The following is a 25,666-nucleotide window of genomic DNA, read 5'->3' as shown; positions in this document are numbered from 1 at the left end:
GGCCTGGAGCAGAGTGAAGAGACCCATTTCTCTTGGCTTCAAAATGTTCTTACCTTCACTAGAACACTGGGGCTAGAAGTAATTAAGGATCTTATTTTTAAAGCTTCCTCCAGCTTTTGTCAGAAAATAAAGATTCAAATTTTCAGTTGAAAAGCTATTAGTAAGATCTAGAGATAAAATTTATCTTAAAGTAAAATGAGAATACTGAATTAATAACTGTTTCTAAATGCAACACTTGAAAAAGCTCATCTTCATATAGCCTTCTGCACAGAGTAACTAGCATTAGAAACAAAGAAAACAATTCCCTTGAAACAAGGGAAGGGGGATGATGAACTTAAAAGGAAATATATGCCAATTCAAATCTATTTTTCTTTTTTTACCTAGGAAGTACCTCTTGGAAATCAGTACTTCTACATTGTCAGTACGATTATAGAAAGTTATTTTTCTTTCATTAAAAAGTATTTTAGACATAAAAATACATCATCAAGTACAAGAGATTTAAAAATCTTATTGTTTCTTTATTTTTATAATATACAATGGCAAACTCAAGTCCAACTTCTGCCCTCTAATCAGCAGACAGTGTGAGTCTAACTTCTATCATCAGTGCTTTAACCAAAGTTATAATGAATTCAAGTTTATCTAGCACTGAAATAGTCCGTTTGCAGAACTGCAACCAATCCCTGAGGATGACATCTTCATAGATTTATATTATAAAATAGGTTTTTAGCAAAAAGTAACTAACAGGATTATATTGCTTCAGAACCTAATGATGATGATACAAACAGCAAAACTGAATGAAATACTTAGCCCTAGGAGTCACTGCCACATGTATAACTTACTTGCTTTTAAAAGGATAAATTGCTTGGGAGTTTAATTTCTATTTCTTTGCTTAGATGCTTAAAAAGTGAATGTGCTCAATGGAGTAATTTAGATGAGGTTTCTGAACAAAACTGTGGTTATTCACCCCTGTGTCAGAAGCCAGTTAACAGCCAGAATGGGAACTGGACCAACACTGCCAGGAAGGATTCGGTGCAGATAGTAACCAGACAAGGCAAACAGTCTGATCTACAAAACAGCCAGTAAGACACACCTGTTTTCTTTTCTCCAGTCTCTCTTGTTTTAACTTTTCTTTTTCCCTTTCCAGCTCTCGGTTTTTGACCAGAATCGTGGGTTTGCTTTTAGGAGTTTTTTTGTTAAGAATTTTGGCCATGGCATCCGCCCAGCCCACATTAGTTCCAACACTAGCTCCGGGTGCATTTCCATTTTCATTGCCGCTGGGTTCAACTTCATCTTCATTATCAGCTTCCGCTGCTTCATCATCAGAAGAAAAGTGATCCTTTTCTGGCCCACAGCTTCTTACAGAACCTAAGAGTAGACACAAGTTAACTCTAACACCTGAGGAAGAGGCTGCCAAGGCCATGCCGACCCCCAGGGCCTTTCTAAAGCTGACAGTCCTCCATCTGCCTCTGTTCCTGCAAGAGGGGGCTTTCCAAGTCCCGCAGCTCAATGCCAGCAGAGGGCAAAAGGACCCTCCACCCTGCAGTCATCAGGCCCCAAAGACCTGGCCCAGTCATGCTGGGCCTCAGCACCCAGGACCCAGGTAGGAGAAACAAATCTGACAGCCCACACCACCGCTCAGCCATCGAGGTAGCAGCAGGTACTGACATGGGGGCAGTGTAGGCTGCGGTCAAGTCCATGGGCCTTAATTGTGTCATTAAACTACTCAAAGAGACTAATGAAGATTATATTTTTAAAACGATTAGCAAACAACTTTAATCATCAAGAAAATGGCATAATGTCTCCATGGTACAGGAAGTCAGAATAACCTCTCTGGAGATTTGACCCAGAGATTTAAAATTCTCAATTTGTGTGTGTGAAAATCTATAAAACAAACATAAAAACACAGCCTTCTTTTATAGAATTTGCACATAACATTATAAAGTTAGGTGTTTTAACATTTCTGAAAAATAATCTAATAAAGTAACATCCACCCAAGATACTGAAGATTAAATGGCAACTGAATGATAACATCAAGTTCTGAGCCGCGGCTATGAAAGTGGACTGCTGGAATTTTATCATCACAATCTCCACGAAAAGTACAGATGGGTTATTTGCCACCTGTCCATCTGGGTTTTTTTTTTTAATGTTTATTTATTTTTGAGAGAGAGAAAAAGGGAATGCAAGTGGGAGAGGGAAAGAGAGAAGTGGGGACAGAGGATCCTAAGCAGGCTCCATGCTAACAGCACAGAGCCCCATGTGGGGCTCGAACTCACAAACCATGAGATCACGACTTGAGGGGAAGTCAGACGCTTAACTGACTGAGCCACCCAGGCACTCCTGCCAGCTTGTTCATCTTTTAAGACTCAAATAGCTGGGGTCAGAAGGTCGGCAGAAAGAAGGGTCTAATCAGTGGCCTTGCCTAAAAATCAAGTTGCTGAGAAGCTCTTGAACTTGAAGTTTTGCATGCTTTCTCAACTTCCAGAGCTCAATGCACTTGACCAACAGGACCACCAGCATGGTATGCCTACATCGACAGGAGCCACAGCCTTCTGGACAGCTTCCGTTTTGTTCTTCAGAAGCCTATGGAGCTTATTAGGAAATCCTTCAAAGGAGACAATCATCCGACAGCTTAGTAACTTGGAATATTTCTTCATAAGCAGAAGAGGAGCTAGAAAAGCACCGCGTTCTGGGGAGTCTGTGCTGGGTCTATCTCCCCGCATCAGAGCGAAGCATCATAACCAGGACGTCTGCTCCTACCTCTGAGAAGTCTCATTGTTTTTCGTTCTTACTTCAAAATAACCTGCCTGCCCCTCGACTCAACTCCACCCTTCCTTAAGTAATCTCATTTAAATGTGCATATTGTTTTAAATATCCTTTCTTTTTCCCCCTTAATTCAGCTTATTGTCATGACAAAAATAAAAGGAGCTGAACGTATAGTCAGCTGTTAACTTCTGGGTGATCCTCTCTATCTCCCTTGTAGGTCATGAATTAAGAGACATGTGCCAGAAAGATCCGACTTTGCTAGTCATTGTAATACCTGCAATTCTGCCATTAATACCTTTATTTAAGTATTGGGAATTTATGAAATGAAAAAGATGTAAAACCAAATTATTTAATACATTTCAGATGAAAATTTCTAACATAAGGAAACGGAATATAAAAACATATGAAACATTTTACACGTATAGAAAAAAATGAACCTCAAGCACATGAGCAAAAATAAAGTATCTTCAAAGCGTGATAAGTGTGTCAACGTTATCAAAAAGTAAATGAGAATGGAAGAAATTGCTAATAATTCTACTGCCCTATTATGCTATGCTGCACATTTCTTTTCCTTTTTTTTTTTTTTTTGAGAGAGAGCGAGCACGAGTGGGACAGACACAGAAAGGGGGGGAGGGGAGGAGAGACAGAGAGAGAGACAGAGAGAGTCTTAAGCAGGCACAGAGCCCAGTGAGGAGCCCCACACAACCTTGAGATCATGGCCTGAGCTGAAATAAGGAGTCAGGACATTCTGCACATTTCTTTATAAAGAGAAAAAAAATTTAAGTAGATACTCATTTGCCACATATTTAATCGGAAGCTTTCTCTGTATCCTGCATGCTGGGTAAATGTACAAAACCTAACAAAGTGTGACTGTAAGCCTTGACAAGCAAATACAGGTGATTTAAGAACTTTATTATTTATAAAACATTTTAAAAAGTACTTAGATTTTGCCAAACAAAAGCTTTTAGCACCATCATTCAATTCAACGAATCTGAGTGTCTACTATATACCAGATTTCAGAGTCACACAATTTTTCCCTGAGAAGCATCTCCTAGGACCAGTGTTCCCTGGAAAGTACACTGAGAAACAAAGTTTAGAGAATGTAATTGGACGAAAAAAAATATACATGTTTTATTCCTGAGTTAGTAGCACTGCACGGATATTAAAAGCAAAATAAACAATTCTGTGACAAGTGCTTCTCCTAGTAAGAAAGGAATCTAAATGTAAAGAGGCATAACAGCTTAAAAGTTTGTGTTGATGAAGAAGAGCTGGGTGATGAAAAACAGAAATCTGTACCAGCTCCTGGTAAAATGTCAAAACTACAATACTGACATCTAGTGTTTTGTCCTGATGAATTCACACACAAACTGCAACAAATTTCACATTTTCAGTTGCACTGTAAAGGCAGCCAAAAGACTTTACGACTGTAATAAGCTACTCCAATTCTCTATTTCTAAACTTTAGTTAATTTTCTTGACGTTTCTTACTCAGACTATCGCAATATGCATATTCTAGGCACACAATAAATCCATGAAAAGTTTTATAACACCATTTTATACAACCCATATAAACCAATTAAAAAATCCCAAAATATCCACATGATTCATAAATTTTGATCTCTAAAAAGAAGTTCTAACTCAGAGGTGTCAGGCATTCACTGCAAAAATGGAAATAATCAGGTTTTATATAAATAAAAAAATGCCAATGTAATGAGGTCCTCCAGCATACTAAAAAACAGGATTTACGTCAAGGATACCGAAGATAAAGCAAATCACAAAGTAGAACTGGTTCTTAAAATTTCACTGTACACTATGAAAATGAGATTTTTTTTTAATTTTCTACTAACTGATCTTTAACAACAGAAGTTAAGTGAATATATCCATCCACAGCACCATATAAGTAAAACCTCCTTTGAAGTCTTGTGTGTTACCTTAAACATTAACTCTAAATTTACATCCTATTTTTAAAATCTGGAAATTAAGGAAGGGCTACAAAGAATGCTTACTGGAAGTAATAACTAAAGGTTCCAATGTAACTTTCTGCATTCATGGAAATATTCTATCGGAGCTGCCCACTAACCACCAGGTATTAGAATCTACTGAAGTTCTTCCAATGAGTCCAGGACACCTGAGGAACTGAATTTTCAATCCCTTTACGTTTAAAAAGCCACGTGTGGCTAGCGGTTACTACCTACCATACTGGCAGGCCAGGGTTAGAGCTCTGCGGTACTGTGGTAGGCATGGGCATTTCCATCTCCTGCTGCCTTCTCCCCAAACTTCCAGCTCCCTTTCAAATTTACCATCTGTCTCTGATCCCAGATTTAGTGAGCTACTTTCCTTAGCCTTTGGAAATGGGATAAAGTTTTAAGAAGACTCAGTCCTTCGATATTTATTGGGCATTCATGAATGATGGGGAAGGAAAGGGAAAGTGAAAAATCTAGATGTAGGTTTCTCTCCTTGAAGAAGTCACAGGTTTTAGTAGGGGCGATAAATCCATTAACCAACTGCAAAATTTGGTTTTACAATTTGTAAAATTCGTAAGTGTTCTTTTGAAAAAGAAAAGGTAATGAGGAAAGGGTGACTGTTTGGGGATATCTTTTACAAAGGATATTAAAGTCACTTCTTAGGTTAAGCAAGGGTTTCAATGACAAGAGAAGGGAGGAGGCCAAGGAAGTAAGATTCCACAACCCAGGGGAAATGAAAGAGGCAGGGGGCATGATCACTAAATCTAGAACCAAAAATGTCCTAGATCTGAATCAATGCCCTATATAAAAATTAAAATTATTATAATCATTATTATGGGCATTCCAGGCAGCATAAACCAGCACGTCCAAAAGCATGGGAGTGTTAAAGGTGAAATGTTTATGAAATGACAACAAGTTCAGACCAGCTGAAACCGGATCTGGGAACTGGAAAGTAAGGACTGAGTATAAAAAGCTGGCTGGTTTATAAAAAAGCTGGTCTGATTTACGATCCAAGAAATAAAATATGCACATTAACCCCCAAATTAAAACCAAGCAGTTTAAAATTACAGCACTATACGTGTGTTCCAGTAAGAGGCCAAATTTCTCGTGTTTTTTTCCTTTTGGTACTTACCTTAGGACTTTATTTTTAAACAGTTTCTCTATTGGATTAAGAAGGTTGTTCTTTTAAAATACAAATACCATCTGGGAGCATTAAGGCTATTGGTTAACATTTAACTTACTTCACACCTTTAGAATTTACTCTAAATCAAACAGAATCCCTCATAAAAACTTGGTAGACATCAGCTAGTGGTAGTTAAAAGTATGAAAACAGAAGTCTGGCTGCCTGAATTCAACCTCAACTCCAGATATAAATCTATGTGACTTCTCTGACGGTTATTAAGTTCTCTGCCTTAGTGTCCTCACTTGTAAAAATGGCAATAAAATAGTATCTACTTCAATATCTGATACCGTTTATGACGATTAAGAGTTAATATATATAAAGTCCTTAAGAGAGTGCCTAGCCCATAGTAAACATTTAAGTGTTGATTACATACCACACACATTAGACACACATGATAAGAATTTTAATGTGGTTGTTGAGAAGGAGAAATGAACAAGCAAGGAACACCGCTGGTAGCCAGAATCTACAAGACATGTGAAGAGCTGAATGGGAATCTTTGGACGACCAGTTAGTTATACAGCTCAAGGATGACAAGCTCAGGTTATAAAATCAGACAGACTTGGCATTAAGTCCTGATTCCATTACTTCCCAACAGTATTGTCTCCTCTTTGTCTCAGTTTCTTTGTAGCAAAACAGGCATGAAAACAGGATTTACCTCATTGATTTGTTATGTTGATTAAATGAGATAACACATGAAAAGCACTTCCTACAGATCTGGTAGTCAACATGAAATAAATAACAGAGAGTAACCAGGCAAACAAGGACACTGAAAACCTGGAAGACAGACCAGAGATGAGAGATAGCAAATTTAAGGATGCCAAAAGGGGCGCCTGGGTGGCTCAGCCAGTTGAGTGACCAACTCCGGCTCAGGTCATGATCTTGCAGTTGGTGGGTTCAAGCCCTGTGTAGGGCTCTGTGCTGACAGCTCAGAGCCTGGGGCCTGCTTCAGATTCTGTGTCTCCCTCTCTTTCTACCCCTCCCCACTCGTGCTTTGTCTGTCTCTGTCTCTCTCTCTCTCTCAAAAATAACCAAACATTTTAAAAAATTTAAAAAAAGAAAAGGATGCCAAAAAACAGAGGGTAAAACGAATTTTGCTTCCATTACAATTCTATCTACTGTCTCAGTTACAGCCTATAAGGCACGTGCCAGGGAATTATCAAGTGAAGACTAATTTTGACTTTATTTTAGAAGTGATCAATGTCACTGTCCCATGACTTTTTTTTTTTTTTTTTTTAAAGTAAGCTCTACACCCAAAGTGGGGCTTGAACTAACGACCCCATGGACAAGAGCTGGATGCTCTACCAACTGAGCCAGCCAGGTGCACAATGTGCCACAACTTTTCAAAGTACTCTAAAATACTGACAATTCTAACTAGCTAACATATATTTAGAGCAAGACACTATTTTTATTGTTTTTAAAGTGTATTTATTTTGAGAGAGAGAGAGAGAGAGAGAGCGCACGCGCACGCACCAGGAAGGGACAGAGAGAGAGAGAGACAGACAGAGAATCCAAGCAGACTCTGATGTCAGCACAGAGCCTGATGTGGGGCTTGATCTCACAAACTGAGATCATGACCTGGGCCAAAACCAAAAGTTCGATGCTTAACCAACCAACTGAGCCACCCAGGCATCCGGATGGAGCAAGATACTATTTAAATAAACACTTTTTATGATTACCATTTCATCTTCAAAACACTCTATGAGTTGCTCTTATTCTTCTATTTACACAGGGGATGATTCCAAAGCTTAGAAAAGTTAAAAATTTGTCCAAAGTTACAAAGTTAACGGGACAGAGAAATACAACTGTTTGACTCCTGAGGCCCTAGAAAGCTTTGAATCAAAGATTCAACTCAGACTAATCTGTACTGAGCTAAAACAGAAAATATTCATTAAATGATTTAAGAAAGCTTGAATTAAAAAGAAATTTCTAGGGGCACCTGGGTGGCCCAACTGGTTAAGCATCTGATTCTTGATCTCAGCTCAGATCGTGACCTTGCAGTCTTGAGATTAAGCCCCTTGCTGGGCTCTGCCGGCTTGGGATTCTCTCTCTCTCCCTTTCTCTTTGATCCTCCCCAGCTCACATGCTCATGCTCACGCTCTCCCTCTCCCTCTCTCTCAAAATAAATAACTAAACATTAAAAAAATTTTTTTCTAAGCCTCAGTAACCAGAAGAGTCCCTTCCTCATCCCCATTCTGAGTCTGCCTAAGAATGCACATTGCCCTAGTTATCAAGAGTTTTGAAACTACTGCTCCCCATTCTAGTTGTAAATCATTTGTTCTGCTCAAGCCACATGATCTTTCCTGCCAATTACTACTGAATTTAGAATATTCAAAATTGATGTTTTAAAAAATTTTAAAGCACTTATCTTTGAAAAAAATGAAGTCATCCCAGCTTTCCATAAAAATAACCAAAATTAAAATTAAAGTTCTACTATAAGACAAATTAAAAGATGTACTATCTAGGCAAGCCAAAGCATAGGGCCTGAGGTAGTCTGTTTCCTGAGTCTGTCCTATAAATTGCTAAACTACTCAAGTAGGACTACGATATATTTCATTTCTTAGACGTGTTCCTTTGCTATTTTTAAGTAACTTACATGATGAAGGAAGCTATAAGCTACAGTTTGATGAAAAGCACATTTATCTGCTAGGTTACTATATCTAAAATACAGCTTTATAGTTTATCAAAAATGAAGCGATAGCTCTTAGGACCTTCTAAACTGGATTGTTATCAAGTCTTGTGTCAGACGTATATGGGCATTTTTCACATATGTGACCAGAACAATTTAGAAAACATGAAATTACCATTCTTCTCTACCAGGTTACAGTCACATGGGCCCTTGCTATGAGGGAGGGGTTGATTGCATCATTGCGCTGGATAATGACCGAGGCTTTTTTCACCTGGGTTAATTTACTGACTACAGAATCTTTTTTTTCAAACAGACTACAAGCTTAAGAATAAAGTTAGCATTGTGTCTAAACCTTCAACACTGCATCAATTCAATAAATCTGAGTAGTTCCAGGATAACACAGAGGTGGAGGTTATCAACCTCCCCTGCATGATACTTGATATCATCAACCATTGTTTTTACGTCTTCGCCTGACTTGTTTTACTAACTAGGGAGGCTATGTGTGCCTGTGTGTGTTTTAAGAATACAAACTTAAGAACAAACTATACACTGTATCAGAACCTGCAAGAAGGTATCAGTTCAATAAATTTGAGCAGTTTAAGGTTAACTCAGATACAGGTGTCATCATCCCCTTTATAATGCTTGATATTTTACCTCCCACATAGCTCTGATTTGTAATCACTTGTGATACTACTGTGATCAAATTCCAAACCCTACCGAAAAGTATTACAATTTACTAAAATTCAGTCTGAATCATTTTGCTATCATGTAAGTTTACATTATATACACTTTGTTAATTTTACCCTCAACAAAACCTACTACAAGAGAAGAGTGTAAAAAATCACAGTAAGTGAAACTTCCAATTTATTCAGTGACTAACTAAATGGATATTAAGTACTATATCATGTATCAGGTTCTATGCCAAATTCTGATACTGCTGTTACCAAAGCTGACAAACTCTCTTATCAGAACCAGGAAACTTCTGCAAAGTCTCACAAACAATACTTAAGAGTTTTACACTGGTAAAAAGCATCTATGTATATATACACTTTTATGTTTCTTACATAATGTGTCAAAACAAATTAAAGCCAGAGGGAAAAGCTCAAACAATGCATGGGTTATACCTGTGTGTTTTCTACGGAATTTAAGTAGCATCTTGCTAAATGAATCTGCTTTCAAATATTCATGATAAGGCACATCTTTATCAATTTTTAGGATCCAATTAAAGTTCAAAGAGAAGCCTCTGATTCAGTTTCCTGATAAAATGAGTCGGTACACTTCACTTTAATAAGCCTATAATTTGCACACTGATTCATTGATGTGTCTGAAGCCAAATTCAATCTTCTGCTTTTAAAGTTTCTCAGCGTCCATTAGCTGAAATTTTTTGAAATCTTACTAGTTCTGCTAAGGCCACACGTACATAAATAACCGAACTACAAAAGATGGGTCACCTTTCCAGAAACAACTGATTTCATGAAAGGAAAACAGCGAATCCTTATATTAAATAACAAATTCTGAATTAGGCAAAGGGAGGACGTGCCATCTTATAACCAATGGACCTACATTACTCAATGTATTATTAAATAAAAGGGTTTTTATAATTTACCTCTGTTGCAGAGGTACAGTCTAAATCCTGAAGGAAATCCTGATGGAGACAACGAAGTCAAAACTTACAGGGTACAGACCAGAAAGTGAAGAGAAAAGAAGCAGTGGTCAAGAGTGTAGACACTAAAGCCAAACTTCAATAATGGCTGTCATTTATCAACCCGATGATCAGCTTATGTATTGGGATAAGCAAGTTATAACTTCTCTGGGTCTCAGTTTCCCATAAGTAAAGTAAAAATAATATCTATTTCATAGAGCTGTTGTCAGAATTAACTGCACTGATGCACCTATGAGGAGCACAGAACAGTACATAGAAATGCTCAAAAAATACAGCTGTTATTATGTAATTGCTCTGCCACTAGAGTACACCTGAAATTTATGGTGCTATGAGTTTTTTTGTAAGTTGGTTATTTGGAAAACTGAATGTTTTCCTTCTGAAAAACATTTCAAGTGGGTCCCTTCTCTCTCTTCAGAGTCCTGCTAGTGCAAGCCCTGACTCAGGTTTGCAACTGCCAATCAATGGTTCTGGCACTCCATGTCAGTCGCCATAGAGCGGCAGTGGTATTTATAAACATGTGTCATCCTCTGCCTTAAAAGTTCTCAATAGCTCCCTACTCCCTACAAATGGAGGGTCCAATCTCCTTCATACGACACACAAGGCTCTTTACAATCTGGCTTCACCCTCTGTTCCCAGTTTCACTTGTTTAACTTCTTTGAATAGCTACAGCCATAGCAGACAATTCATTGTGTCCTAACTAGCCCACGCATCTTAAGAGACTGCGTGCCATCGTACTTGCTTTTTCCTGTAGGCCTGAGGAAACCGTCATCTCCACCCCCAGACTTACGAAATTATTCATCCTTCTAAGGCCTAGATGAAATGCCACCTTATCCATTTATTCAACAAGAAAATCTACCTAATACTAAAATATGCAAGGAAGGCCCTATGAAAATAAATAGGACATAGTTCCAGCATTTGGGGAACCTATATCTATAAGGAGAAAGACATGTTAAAATAATAACAGAGTATACTCTGACTAATACGTGTAAGACAGGAAGCAATGCCTAAGCTGGGTTCTACAGGATATGGGTTTCTGTTTCCATCCTTATACCATTTTAATTGGACCGTGATTGTAACAACTACTTTTCAATAATACTCAAAACATATTGCAGTCCTGTGTTTAATATCTATCTTCCCTAAGACTATAATTCTAGAGCAGAAGTTTAGTCATCTTTTGTATCCTCAACATGAAGTTATCCAACTACATTAGATAATTAGGTTTCCACATTACCCCAGACCTTTCTTAATCCACAATGTAATGGATCTACAGTAGTGAGAGAACCTCAGGACCTAATCAGCATTGACAATACTGCACTGAGAAGTCAGAACAGCTCTAACTTGGAATTATTCAGTACTTGAACAGACAAATCTGACTGACACCCAAATTTGTAAGCAGTACTGACATTCTGCTTCAAATGCAGGGTTTCTTTCTCTGACAACCCCACATGAACTAGTCTGTTGAGTACAAGAAATATCAGAACCACAACTTCTAATTCCTGCTCAACAAATGGACCGTTTTCCTCAACTCCTTTGAAAGGGGATGAGGAGTGTAATTACCTAGAGACTGCAGTAGTAAATGGCAGTTTCTTCTTCTTGGTCTTGGGAAGTCCAGGTTTATCCATTCATTTACTTAAATTTCTGTGAAAAATCCAGTATGCAGCAGGCACTGTTTTACGTACTAGGAAACAGCAATCTCTACTCTTAGGGAACGTACATTCCAGCTCGGAGAGATGCAGAGCAATTACACTATATGTCAGATGATTGGGGAAAGACAGAAAAAGAAAGCCTGAGAAGTCAAAAAATGAAGGCAGGGAGGCAAGATGAAGGAAGAGCAGTGGCAGTACGTTGCGGAGGGTGATCAGGGACAAGTCTTGCAGATAAAACACTGAATCAGAGATGGAAGGAAGTGAGGGAGAAACACACAAGCATTTGAAAAATACTCTAGGCAGTGAAGCCCCAGGGAACGCTGAAACCCTGGTGTGCGAGCCTGTCTGATGTGTTAAATCACAAGGATATCGATGAGGCTAGATTACAGTTAGTAGTTAGTGGGGGGCAGAGTAGGAAATTAGGAGAGAAGATGGCCTGAAGGTCACCACACAATCTAAGGAGTCTGGATGTTATTCTGAGATGGGGAGCCACTGGACCATCTTGAGCAGAGATAACTCCCATGACCTGTACATTGTAAAAGAGTAACTCTGGCTATTGCAAAGCTCTAGCTAGTACAAAGGAGCAATAACTGGACCGCAGAAGGTCAGGGGCTGTCTGTAATTTCTTGTAACCTAAGAACTCAATGCCAAGGACGAAGGTAAAGAGGTGCAGCACGGTCACATCAGGGCTGAAGGCCTCAGAGTATCTTTCCTTCCTTTCAATAGCAAGCGTTTCTGAGAGTTCAACTGATACTTTTATTCTACTTCAACCACATACTCGTTTCCTTCATCGCTATCAGGTCTCTAACTCCCAGAGTCACGCAACTACCACAAAAGAAAAGTCAAGTATACCACCTACCTCCCTCTAACCTCTTTTCGCCTTTTGCTCCTTCCCTACGAAACCTGTCCCACTCGTAATTTCAAATGGCCCCCCTTCCTTTTGCCTTCCGTCTCTGTAACCTTTTTGCTTCTATCAGCACTAGTTTCATCCGTTTTCATTAATAACAGTGACAATGGAAATGTGTAGCAAAAGAATGTGGAGTTTCAAAGCGTCCGTCCCCTGAACGCCGCTTCCTCGTCTTCTCACTGGGCCCAAATCGCCCCTTCGAGGCCACGCCGAGATAAAACTAGCGGCAAAGCCACTCGCATCCCCTCCTTGCTCAAGTTCAACCGGGCCTTCTTTTTCAGTAGCCAAAGCTCAACCCTAGTACGTTACCTCCACTGTCGGCAGCGTCTTTGCCCTCTTCTTCCAACTCCGAAGCCACTGCCCGGGATACCATTTTCATCTTCTTTTTCTTCTTCAGTGAATTTTTCAGCCTTTTCCCCGCACCCACACGTGAGTCCCGAGCGGCCGCCGCCATCTTTCCTCACCGGAAGCGACCCGTGAGAATTGCGACCGGTGGTAACAAAAAGGACTTCCGCGTTTAGTTCCGGGAACACAAGGTTCCGGGGCGGGGCCGTCTAGCCCGGAGTTCCGGGACTGGGGCCTCAGTTTGTGAATTGGTGAGTGTCCGGGTGAGGTCCGCTCCTGGGAGAAAAACCATCGGTGACTGTACGTTCTCAGCCGACTCCTAGGCCAGCTCGCCCTTGCCCTGGACCGCTGCCGCAACCAGGAGCGGTTCACTTTGATTTCCTCCCTACACCGCTTCCCTTCTGTGCCGCTTTATTGAAAGTTGGTTTAGGAGGTTCCTCCAGTGCCCCTTCCGGGCCTACTAACCGCGCCCACAGCTGGGAAGCGAGAAAAGCGTGCTCGGCGGTGCCGGTTAGAATATCTGTATCCTCCCCTCTCCCCGGGCACCACCGCCAGAGACTCACAGCGCAACACACCGGATCTGTCTCAAAAACTTAATCACATAATCTCCCTCTGATTAACCCTTGCCGTGGCTTCCAATCGCGAAACGAATAGAATGTCGCATTCTTCCCCTGGGTTCGAGGTGGCACGGGGCCCAGGCCACCCTCTCCTGCGGGCCTAGCTCTGGCTCCGACCGCGCAGAGCGGACGTGGTGTGCGGATCCCTTGCTTCCACGCGGTGCTCCTGCCTCCCTCCCCGGCCAGCTTCTCCCCAAGGCCAGCCTCTGCCTGTGCAGCGCCTCCAGGCAGCTACTGCAATCTGCCCCTGCCCCTGCCCCTGCCGTTCCCCGCCCCCCCCCCCCCCCAAATTGTTGGCTCCTTCAAAGTAGGGACCGTAGCTCATTCACCATTCCATCCCTCAGGCTAGCAAAGCTGGCCCAGAGTAGGTGCTCAAAAAACATCTTTGGAGGGGGTGAATTAATGAATGACAATACAGCTATTGACAAAGTTGGTAAGTCAGACCAAGACAGTAAAACTTGGCATCACGTTCTGTAGGCCAGATACATTCCAAATAAAGTCTTCTCTTCTTGGTTTTTCATACCTAAAATCTGTAAAGGAGTACAGATTTCTCATTTCCGCACATCCCAGCTGGTGTTTATGGGGGGGGGGGGGCGGGGGATTATATTTACATAACCCCAAACTCAATACGTTTTAAAATAAAACGCTGTTTTGTTTTTAACAGCACAAGAAGTGTTACATTCCAAATACAATTGGTGAAAAGGATAAAATTCCAGCATCAATCTTTTGAAAAGTGCAATTGCTGTCAACTCCACAAGTACATCCCCTTAGGATATAGCTGGGACAGAGAAGTTGCCCAATCCTGGTCAGTGTCCATCTGCCATTCAGTGTCAGTCACCTGTGACCTGCTGACTTTCATACTTAACCCTTGCTTTTGCCTACTGTTCTACATTGAGTTCAAAACAAAGTTGGGAAAGCCTTGAAGAAAATTGCAGGCAAGGAAGCAAACCTGAGAGAGAAAGATGATTACAGTGCAAAGGAGGCGGTGTGGCATCCAGGTACCATTTGCCAATATTACTGAAGGTCAGCATTTTACATCTTAATGTGATGGTTTATTTATAAGTAGGGATTTACTATGTTTAGTTGCAACTGAAGTTGCTTGGGGGCTTGAATTGGTTGATGGGTATTCATTCAATTTTTTTCTTTTTTAAAAGTGACACAAAATAGGCTCCAGATTTTCCTGCAGAAATGTGATTTTGAGAAAGGGATTACTACTACTAAGTGGGAGATTCCTGTATTAACGTATTTAATCTTCACAATAAGCCAGTGAGCTAGGTACTATTGTTCCTGTTTTGAAGATGAGGAAACTGAGGCACAGAGAAGATTAAATAATTGCTCAAGGTCATGCAGCCAGGAAGTGACAGCATCGCATTCAAACCTAAGTAGTCTGCTCCAGGGTCTGTTCAACCACGGAGGTATACTGCCTATTCATACCGTTGCACTTGTGCATTTAACAGGTAGGTACTGAGAGCAGACAATGGAAATTTCTGGCAAGCACTGGAATTCATAAATTTAAAAAATGACAAATTTCTGCCCTTATAATGAACTAAGATAATTGAAAGGTTTGCAAATAAAATATCCATTGTATGGTGGAAATGACTAAAGTTACCTATATCCTTGTATAAACGTACCCATGACAGTTGTCAGCTTGTTACCTCTCAGTGCCGCATTCACCCTTTTTGGCTGCTCTCTGAAAAAACAGGCAGATCCTTTAAATATTTTTCTGTTGCCTACCAGCAGGACGTTAAGCTTTGTCAGTAGAGGGCACTATCATGACATTATAAGAAGAAGGAGCCCTCTTCCCAGGACGAGTATGATCCTCCGTTCAGACTCCTGCCTTAGCTTTTCTATCCCCAAACTCCTGTGGTACACGTAACTTCTCCAGCATCTGGTTTCTGCAGTGCACAGTGGTCAGCAGTACCTAGTGGCCAGCAGCTTTCCCTGTCCAACCCTGTTATGCATCACATAGCAGAATACTTCCAGCAGGACACCTGCCCATGAACAATTTTCTCTGGCACCTTAAAGGGCAGCAATTTCCAGAAAGTTCTGGAGGGTAAATTTCCAGCAAGTGTTGCTGGCTCAGCCCCAGTGAGCCACTGCTGTGCCCTTTCCAACAAGATCTGAACCTCAGTTATGTGTGTGAGTTTGGTGAGGGACTTCTTCCTTGTGTGCTTTATTTCAGCTCTGGGGGTATTCTCTGTTCCTTTTATCTGCTGTTACTATACCCCTTAGAATTCTCTTCATTTCTGACTAGCCAATCCCTTGTTACTCCAATGCTCTGTTATAGTTAACCATTCTTTATATTAAACATTCCTATTTAAATTGCTAAGTAATTTTCATCTCCTGATTGGCCCTGACTGATACAAAGCTAGAATAAGTGGTGTGATGGAAATATTATCAGCACCCACATACTGTCCCTGCCTGCCTACAGCACTATTAGAAAGTTCCATAGAGGGTTAGTCATTTTTGGAAGAATCAGAGGAATTAAAGATTCCTTGTTAAAACACCAATATTTATAGGAGGAAAACAAATAAAATAATTTCTTCCAGGTGACTTGCTCCAGCTTGGCTGATGTCAGTACACTGAAGTGCTCTAAACTGAGGAACACAGAACAGATCAGAGGAAAGGTAATTGCACAGCGTATCTGGGGCAGAGGGCGCTGCTATCTGTCAAGGTCTGAATGCGAAAATGGTTGGACAGGGGCTGTGGATAGAGATTCTGGGTAAGTGATAGTTCAGGGGCTCTCTACACAGAGAAGAATCTATGAAGGGAGACCATAAAGAGAGAGAAGATATCTTAGTGACTATCAACACTGCTACTTGGGAAAGCACAAGAAAGAGGGATGGTGATAGAGAGTTAGGAGAAGGAAGAGCACCGCTGGGACAAATTCCCCCAAAGAAGAGATTGTCACTGATGTTAAATCCTACTGTGATCTCAAAGGAAAAGAAATCACAAAATTTAATTGATGTGTCACTTTAATGAGAGATATAAAGGAAAATTCTTAAAAACTGAGATTATATATTGTGTTCCTAAAGGAGAGATCGAGTGTTGTGAAGTTATTTATTTATGCCAACCAAAATCCCATTTGAATAAATTTTGGGAGAGAAGAGGCAGAGAGTAATGTCTTGATAAAATAATTCTAAGATTCAAAATAAGTAAATGAGAATAATATTTTTTAAAAAGATGAGACTTGAGGTGAAGCTTCTCTGTTTAGATATTAGAATATTATAAGTGTATGGTAATTCAATTTTTGTTTGATGTTTACTTACTTTCGAGAAGAGAGAGAGCATGAGCGGGGTAGGAGAGAGAAAGACAGAAACACAGAATCTGAAACAGGATCCAGGCTCTGAGCTGTCAGGACAGAGCCCAACACGGGGCCTGAAGTCACAGACTGTGTGATCATGACCTGAGCCAAAGTTGGACGCTTAACCGACTGAGCCACCCAGGTGCCTCAAGGGTATGGTAATTAAAATGTACAAATCAAAAGAAAAAACAAGGGTAAATGAAACAAATTCTAGAATATATAAAAACAAAATATTACACAGGAAGTATCATGAATAAAAAAGGGGCATTATGCAACATACTTATTTCAGTAAAATTAATTTACAGAGAAAAATAAAATTAAAGGCTCACATCTTACACTAAAATTAATTCCAGAATTAAATATGAAACAAAATGTAAAAAAAAAAAGAAAAAAGAAGAAATAACTGATTTATTGGGATTGTACAAACAACTCTCCAAATTTAAAATCAATGAGAGTGAGTTCTAAAAACAAGAACAATAGATGTAATATATAAAAACCAAAAACTATAGGGGCACCTGGCTGGCTCAGTCAGTTAAGCACCTGACTCTTGGTTTCGGCTCAGGTCTTAATCTCTTGATTTCGTGGGCTCGAACCCCGCATCAGGCTCCGTGCTAACAGTGCAAAGCCTGCTTGGGATTCTCTTTCTCTCCCTTGCTCTCTGCCCCTCCCCCACTCACGCTGTCTCTGTCTCTCTCAAAATAAATAAATAAACTTAAAAAAAACTATATATCTAAAAAAAAAAAATAGCCAAAATAGCAAATTGGATGTGAATGAGACAGAAAGTTAATTTTAAGATGATTACTTAGAAGAATTCATATGATTTCTGCATCTGGTCAAGATGAAGTAACTAGAATCAAATTTATCCTCCCGTTTGAAACAACCAAACAATAGACAAAATACATGGAGTGGTGATTGGCGAGAACTAGATATCAGATAATGAAAGGTAATGATAACTGAGAAGTGAGAATTCTTCCCAAACCTAGGTGAGCCCCATAATTTACCCCAGCATACTTCTTCAAGAAAGTTCCCAGACCTTGGCATGGGGAGGGGAAATTTAAACTCACCCCGGAAAACTTTCCAAGCTGAAAAGATGTAGCTGAGAGTCAGGGAAGTCAAGGCAACTGGAACTGGCGGGGCAGAGTACCGAAGAGAAGAGAGAGAACTCAGGAGATGTGCAAAGAGGCTCCCGCAAGAATTTAGGTGACTACCCATCAATGCTTGCATGTGAGAAAATACCCAAGACCAGGGAAAGACCCACCCAAAAGAATTAGAGGTGATAGTTACCTATGCACATAGGGGACTAGGAATGATGCTTATTCCCACCAGCCAGACTAGAAAAACCTCACTGATCACAGAGCATTTGCTATAGCACATGTCAGAAACTGTAACAGGATATGAGATTTTATTTTATTTGCAAGCCAACAAGCAGCCATGAAGGCTGGTGGAAGACACAAGACTCCTAAGCATGAGAGGAGGAGTGTATTGATTATTTAGAGAAATCACAGTAGCAAGAGTATCTGCTGTTTTTCTAACAATTCTCTGAGTCCCAGTTCCCCCAGGGTGACTCAAAGAAGGCTAGATGAGCCTTGCACATGTGGTGGGTTGCCTTATAGGAGAGAAACTTGAGCTATTTCCGGTAACATCGAAAAGTGTGAAACACTTAAGGATAAAACATGTGAAAGATCTACATGTGCACTGAAGACTACTGAGCATTGCCGAACAAATTTAAGGAAGACCCTCCAAAGTGAAGACGTATACCATGTTCACAGGTCAGCTGAGTCACTACAATCCTGATCAAAATTCTGGCAGACTCATTTGTAGAAATTGACAAGTTGGTCTTAAAGTTCATATGAAAATTCGAAGGAGCTAGAAGAGCAGAATAAAAAACCTTGAAAAAGAAGACCAAAGTTGAAGGACCGGCACTATCTGCTTTCAAGACTTAATATTATAACCCTACAATAATCAAAGCAGTGTAGTATTGCCATCAAGGTAGACCAATAGATCAACTGAACAGAATGGAGAGTGAAGAAATAGACACACACATATATGGAAAACTGATTCTTGACAAAGGTAGAAAGAAAATCAATTCAGCAGAGAAAGGATAGTATTTCCAACTAATGTTTTTGATAATTGGATATCCACATGCAAAAAAAAAAAAAAAAACCCACAAAAACAGCTGTACTTCAATTCATACCTCACACCATACATAAAAATTGATTCAAAATGAAATAGACCTAAACGTAGAACATACAACTGTGAAGTTTCTATAAGAAAGCATAGGAACAAGCCATTGTGGAAAAACTTACATACTGTGTGATTCCAACTTCATGACATTCTGGAAAAGGGGAAACTATGAAGACAATAAAAAGATCAGTGGTTGCCAGGGACTGGGGATGGGCAGGGTGGAGGGAGATGAATAGAACACAGGGGATCCTTAGGGTAGTGAGAATACTCTGTTTGATGCCATAAATATGGATACATGTGATTATACCTTTGTCCAGTCTGTAGACTGTGTAACACCAAAAATGAAGAACAGTAGTGTGAACCATGGCCTTTGGGTGATTTTGATGTGTCATGTAGCTCATCAATTGTAACAAATGTAGCAATTCTGTTGCTGGCTGGTTGGTAACAGGGAGGCTATCCATGTGTGGGAACTCTCTGTGCCTTCTCAAGTTTTCTGTGAACCTAAAACTGCTCTAAAAATAAAGCTAATTAAAATTTAAAAAGGAAGAAAGAAAGGTAGGAAGGAAAGAAGAAAGGATAAGCCACACACTTGTAGAAAATATTTAAAATGCATATGTCTGATAAAGGATTGTGCCCAGAATATATAAAGAACTCTCAAAACTCAACCTTTATTTAAAAAAAAAATTTTTTTAATGGAAAAGATTGAGTTTTGGGAGTTCTTTAAACTGACACTTGATCAAAGATGATATACAATAGCAAATAAACACACGAGCTGTTCGACATCATTAGTCACTAAAGAAATGTAAACAGAGCTGCCATGAGATACCATTACACTCCTTTTGGAGTCACTAAAATGAAGAAGACTGACCACACCAAATCTTGGTGAAAGTGTAAAGTGGCACTCTCATGCACTGCTTGTGAGAATGTAAAGTGACCGGCCACTTGGGGAAAAAGTTGGCAGTTTCTTAAACTTTAATAATTTATCGAGCTGCTAAATCACCAGAGGCTAAAGCCCATGTTACAGGCTGAATCATGTTCCCCAAAGCTCTTACATTAAAGCCCTACCTGCACTGTGACTATATTTGGAGATAGGGCCTTAAAAAAGATAGTTAAAGTTAAATGAGACCGTATGGGTGCCTCAATCCAATAGGACTGGTGTTTTTAAAAGAAGAGGAAGAGACACCAGGGATACATGCACGCGGAGAAAAGACCATGTGAGGACACATAAGAAGGTGGCCATTGATAAGTCAAAGAGAGATGCCTCAGGAGAAACCACCGTGCTGGCACTTTGCAGCCTCCAGAACTGTGAGAAAATAAAGGTATGTTGTTTAAGCTGCCTGTCCATGATATTTTGTCATGACACTTAGAAAACTAGTACTCCCATCCTATATCTGTCCTTCCATTAGTAAGATAAATTAGACCATCGTTCAGTTTGTAATAAGTCAGGTTTTCCGTTCCTTGCATCCCCAAATCATTACACAATATACTATGTGACCTTTGTCAACTTGCTTTACCTTGAAAAAGGTAAAAGTGTTTCAGTTTTCTTGTATTTAAAGATGAGTGGGGGATGCCTGGGTGGCTCAGTTGGTTAAGAGTCCCACTCTTGATTTCAGCTCAGGTCATGATCTCACAGTACGTGAGCTGGGGCCCCAGGCTGGGCTCTGCGCTGACAGCATGCAGCCTGCTTGGGATTCTCTCTCTTCCTCTCTCTCTGCCTCTCTCTCTCTCAAAATAAATAAATAAACTTGAAAAAAAAAAAAAAAGATGAGGCTACACTAAATAAACTTTTAAAATATTTTCAGCCTACATGTCTATGCAATTGTGGAATAAATTTACAAGTAGATTTTGTTTTTCCAAATCATTCCCCCTTGATCTAAAATCCATGATTCACTGGGGCACCTGGGTGGCTGAATTGGTTAAGCATCCGACTTCGGCTCAGGTCATGATCTCACGGTCCGTGAGTTTGGGCCCGGCGTTGGGCTCTGTGCTAACAGCTCAGAGCCTGGAGCCTGCTTCAGATTCTGTGTCTCCTCTCTCTCTCTGCCCCTCCCCTGCTCACGCTGGGTTTCTCTCTCTGTCTCAAAAATAAATAAACATTAAAAAGATATTTTAAAAGGGGCGCCTGGGTGGCTCAGTCTATTGAGCTTCTGACTTTAGCTCAGGTCATGATCTCACGGTCTGTGAGTTTGAGCCCCACGTCAGGCTCTGTGCTGACAGCTCAGAGCCTGGAGCCTGCTCCAGATTCTGTGTCTCCCTCTCTCTCTGACTCTCCCCCATTCATGCTCTGTCTCAAAAATAAATAAGCATTAAAAAAAATTTTTTTAATCCATGATTCATTGACTGACATTAACAACTCAGGCAACAACAGATGTTGGTGAGGATGTGGAGAAAGAGGATCTCTTTTGCGCTGCTGGTGGGAATGCAAACTGGTGCAGCCACTCTGGAAAACAGTATGGAGGTTCCTCAAAAAATTAAAAATAGAACTACCCCATGACCCAGCAATTTTACTGCTAGGTATTAAAGGGATACAGGTATGCTATTTTGAAGGGGTACGTGCACCCCAATGTTTATAGCAGCAATATCGACAATAGCCCAAAGTATGGAAAGAGCCCAAATGTCCATCAATGGATGAATGGATAAAGAAGATGTGGTTTATATATACAATGGAGTATTGCTCAGCAATCAAAAGAAATGAAATTTTGCCGTTTGCAACTATGGAACTAGAGGGTATTATGCTAAGCGAAATTAGTCAGTTGGAAAAAGACAAATATCATAGGACTTCACTCCTATGAGGACTTTAAGATTCAACACAGATGAACATAAGGGAAGGGAAGCAAAAATAATATAAAAACAGGGAGGGTGAAAAACATAAGAGACTCTTAAATATGGAGAAAAAAACACAGGGTTGCTGGAGGGGCTTTGGGGGGTGGAGTGGGCTAAATGGGTGAGGGGCATTAAGGAATCTACTCCTGAAATCGTTGCACAATATGTTAACTAACTTGGATGTAAATTTAAAAATAAATAAATAAATAATTAACAATAAAATCAAATCAAAATAAATCCATGCTTCAAGACTAAAATGCAAACCTCTGCAAAAATAGTTAATAGCAGTAATCTGACATTAAGAATACTAATACAAACAATATAATGTGGGGTTTTTTTCCCAGACTCTAGTTTGAAAGTAGTCACAGAGTGCAGAGAGTATCAAGATGAACCTAAATCCTCGTGTGTCGACAGGTTCTGAACACAGCAGCTAGTAGCCTTCCTTTGTGGGGGACAGGGACTCATAGATTTAGATGCCTACAAGTGTATGGCGTTCTGCGTCTCCTCAGGACATTGACCCTTTGGACAGAAGAAATTACTAGTAATAATTTTTCACGTGTGTCTTAAGACTTTTGAAATCCATTAAGAGGCGAGTAACTAGAACTCCATTTTCTCACAGACTGGGGAATCTTGCTCTCTTAAGGAAAAGTGGAACTACCTCCAAAGTTCAAGTATTGTAGACTCCTTTGGTTCATAAGGCTGTTTCTGAATCTCACAATCTTTATTTTTAAGGATACATGTCTCCGAATCCTTTGGAACATCCTTAAAAAGAGGATAACTTTCCTTTCTTTATTCTCCCCCAACACTGAGCTTCTGCTTTAATTAAGGCCCAGGCAGTAGCCTCATTATTTCTAACCAGACTGAGGCAATGTTTGATTGTCTTTTTAGAAACATTCCTGTAAACAAGAAAGGGACAGATTACATCATCTGGTTGGTGTTAAACAACAGAACAGGTGAGTACTGGCGAGACGAATAGGCTTTATTTCATTTGAACAAATTACTCTTGGACTCCTGGTCTCAGAGCCTGCATTAGTGAGACAGGTACTATCATGCATCAAGGAGACATATTCCACCTTGCATAAAACCTTTCCATTAAAAATTCACCTCACTATGGGATTTAACAGTCTCTTAGGCAGTATCCATCAACAACGACAAGATTTGCCCAGCATTTCTGAATGATCAAGCAAACAAAAGAAAAAGTGGGCTGCTTTGATCCCTCCAGACTTTTAGGTTCTCATTTCTGCTAAGAAAGTGCATCCTAATTGTATACAAGGAACTTCTTTCTCATTGTGACAGGTAAACTTGACCTGTGTGTCCCTATTAGATCAATGACACAAGTGAAAGAGGCATTAAAGCTGGGCGTTTTTATTCCATCCTTCCGAAGTTGAACAGCCACATCATCCAAGGCAGGTGACTATTTGTGCAATGGTAAAGTCCCAGGGTTAAGGCTTCCTAGGCAGGTCATTTATTCCTCAAATATTTAATGAGCTCTTACTATGCACCAGGTTCTACATTAGGCACTAGGGATTCCTAACAAAACGGACAAGATCCTTGTACTTATGGTGCTTGCATTCTGTGTGAGTGAAACATAAGTAATAAGTAAATAAAAATAAATAGCTACAGCTAGTGATAAGTGTCAGAAAGGTAGTAAAATGTGATAATATAATAGAGAATGGTTTGGAAAGAGGGGTGGCTGGAGTGAGATACTTTGGAGAGAGGTCAGAGAAACTCTTAAGGAGATGTCATTTGAGCTGGGATATGAGTGGTGGGATTGAGACGGCCATGTGACAATCTGGGGGAAATTCTTTCAGAAGAAGACAACAAGCTCCTTTGGGAAACAGAAGCCTGCAGGAGTAAAGCATAGTGATCAGGGGAGGTGTAGCTCATGCAGAGGTGACAGGGGTCAGAAGGGGCCAGATCAAGCATATCTATGGCAGACACTCAACTTTATCCAAAGAGAAATGAGGAGCCTTGGTATGATTTTAACACAGTGATAATAGGATCAGAACTCATTTCTCAATGACTCTTTTTTAGTTCTGTTGGAAATTGTCGGAGTCAGAGTATAAATGCTCAGGCCAGAGAGGAGGTTACTGTAAAATTCTATGTGAGAGATCATGGTGGCTTGGAATAGGGTGGAAATAAATTTAAATGGACATATAAGGAGTTAATTTTAGAGGTGGAAACAAACAGTTGTTGATGGATTGGATGCATACAGAAAGTAAGGGAATAAAATATTATGCCTAGATTTCTTAACATCTAGGTGGATGATGATGCCATTTGTTGATATAGGGAAGGCTGGGGAAGAGCAGCTTTGCAGAAAAGATTGTTTCTATCTGGACTTGTTAGGTTTAAGATCTTGATATCTAAGTCAAAATGTTGACTAAATAATTGGATGCCAAAGGAGAGGCCAGGGCTAGAGATATGAGGTATAAAATTTGACAGCATCAATTTGGTGGTTATTAATGCCCAGGAACAAATGAGAAAAAAGGAAGGCCACAATCCAGTGGACAGGAACTCTGGTATTTAGAGACGAGGAGCTCTAAACATATAGCCAGAAAGTAGAAAGAATTGGGAAATTAGGAAAGCGAGAGAGGAAAGTGTTTCAAAAAGGAAGCAAGCATCATCTTTCATAGATACTGTTGTGAGGTCAAGCTAGGTGAGGACGGGAATGTATCCAAAGAGGAGATTACTAGGGAATTTGTCAAGAGTTCAGTGGAATGACTGGAAAGAAAGCCCTGGCAGAGGGAGCTAGCAAATAAAAGACTCTGGTTTTCAGCAAGATGGCAGACCATATGTGCAGAGAAATGCCTTCTGGTATGGAGAACCTAAAAATAATTGCTTAGGTTATTTTAGATGCTTAATAACTACTTATTAAGTGAATAAATGAATGACTCTAGGCTCTCCCAGATGGCCCAAAATAAACACAGTATCTAATGCCCCAGCCCCTTTTTTTGGCAACCCTTATGATTTCATTAAAAACTCAGGTCTGAAGTTAAATCTGCTTTCCATCTCATTGGGCAGGAGAATTGGAGCACTTTTGCCTCCTTCTGTGGGATGGATGGGAGTGGGTTGAGGTGGAAGATCTGCTTCCTACTAAGAGTCAAGTCCTATTCCAGAATAAGTAAATCCAAATCTCTGGGGATAGGGTGTCAGCACTGGTATTTTTTAAAAGCCCTCTGTCCCAGCTGAATCTGATGCACAGTGAGAGTGCCACAAGTCAATGTGAAGGCTGAAGTAACCAATGATGGTAGCAGGTGCTACTATCCTTAGTAAATACAGTGCTGAGATTGAGGCCAACACAGTAAGGTGAGTAGGGAGCAGACATTTCAGGAAAATGTGGTTTTAGAAGAGGAGAGGCAAGATTAGCAGAGAAGAACATGAAGAATACTTGAGCTACTTTAGGTACAGGTGGAAAAGATAAACAAGCCTTCCTATGAGGAACTTCCAAGGTCAGCCAACTTCCATCTAAACAAGGGTATGAAAAGAATCCTGAAAGAAGAGGTTAAAGATGTAGAGGGTTTGCTGATGGCAATTCTGGTTGATGTAGAGCACAGTAAAGGGGTTTGAAAGGACAGGAAGTAGAGAGACTGGATCAGGTAAGGAATCTTTGAAGGAGCACTGGACAAGTTTCTGGATGAAAAT

General features: G+C 40.1%; 1 protein-coding gene across 1 annotated transcript in view; it reads right to left on the bottom strand.

Annotated features, from left to right (window-relative positions):
* The window catches only part of RRP15 (ribosomal RNA processing 15 homolog), a 40,866-nt gene extending 27,266 nt beyond the window's left edge, over window positions 1-13,600 (bottom strand). The window contains exons 1-2 of the mRNA XM_042925197.1: window positions 13,061-13,600; window positions 1,091-1,365 (exon numbers count right to left, since the gene is read on the bottom strand). Coding sequence (XP_042781131.1) covers window positions 1,091-1,365; window positions 13,061-13,205 — 420 coding nt within the window. The 5' untranslated portion in view covers window positions 13,206-13,600. The remainder of the gene's footprint in view (window positions 1-1,090; window positions 1,366-13,060) is intronic.
* Between the last annotated feature and the right edge of the window lie 12,066 nt (window positions 13,601-25,666).

Source organism: Panthera leo, chromosome F3 (assembly GCF_018350215.1).
Source record: "Panthera leo isolate Ple1 chromosome F3, P.leo_Ple1_pat1.1, whole genome shotgun sequence".
Lineage (NCBI taxonomy): Eukaryota > Metazoa > Chordata > Mammalia > Carnivora > Felidae > Panthera > Panthera leo.
Note: the sequence above shows the minus strand (reverse complement) of the source record. Positions and strands in the feature narration are given on the sequence as shown.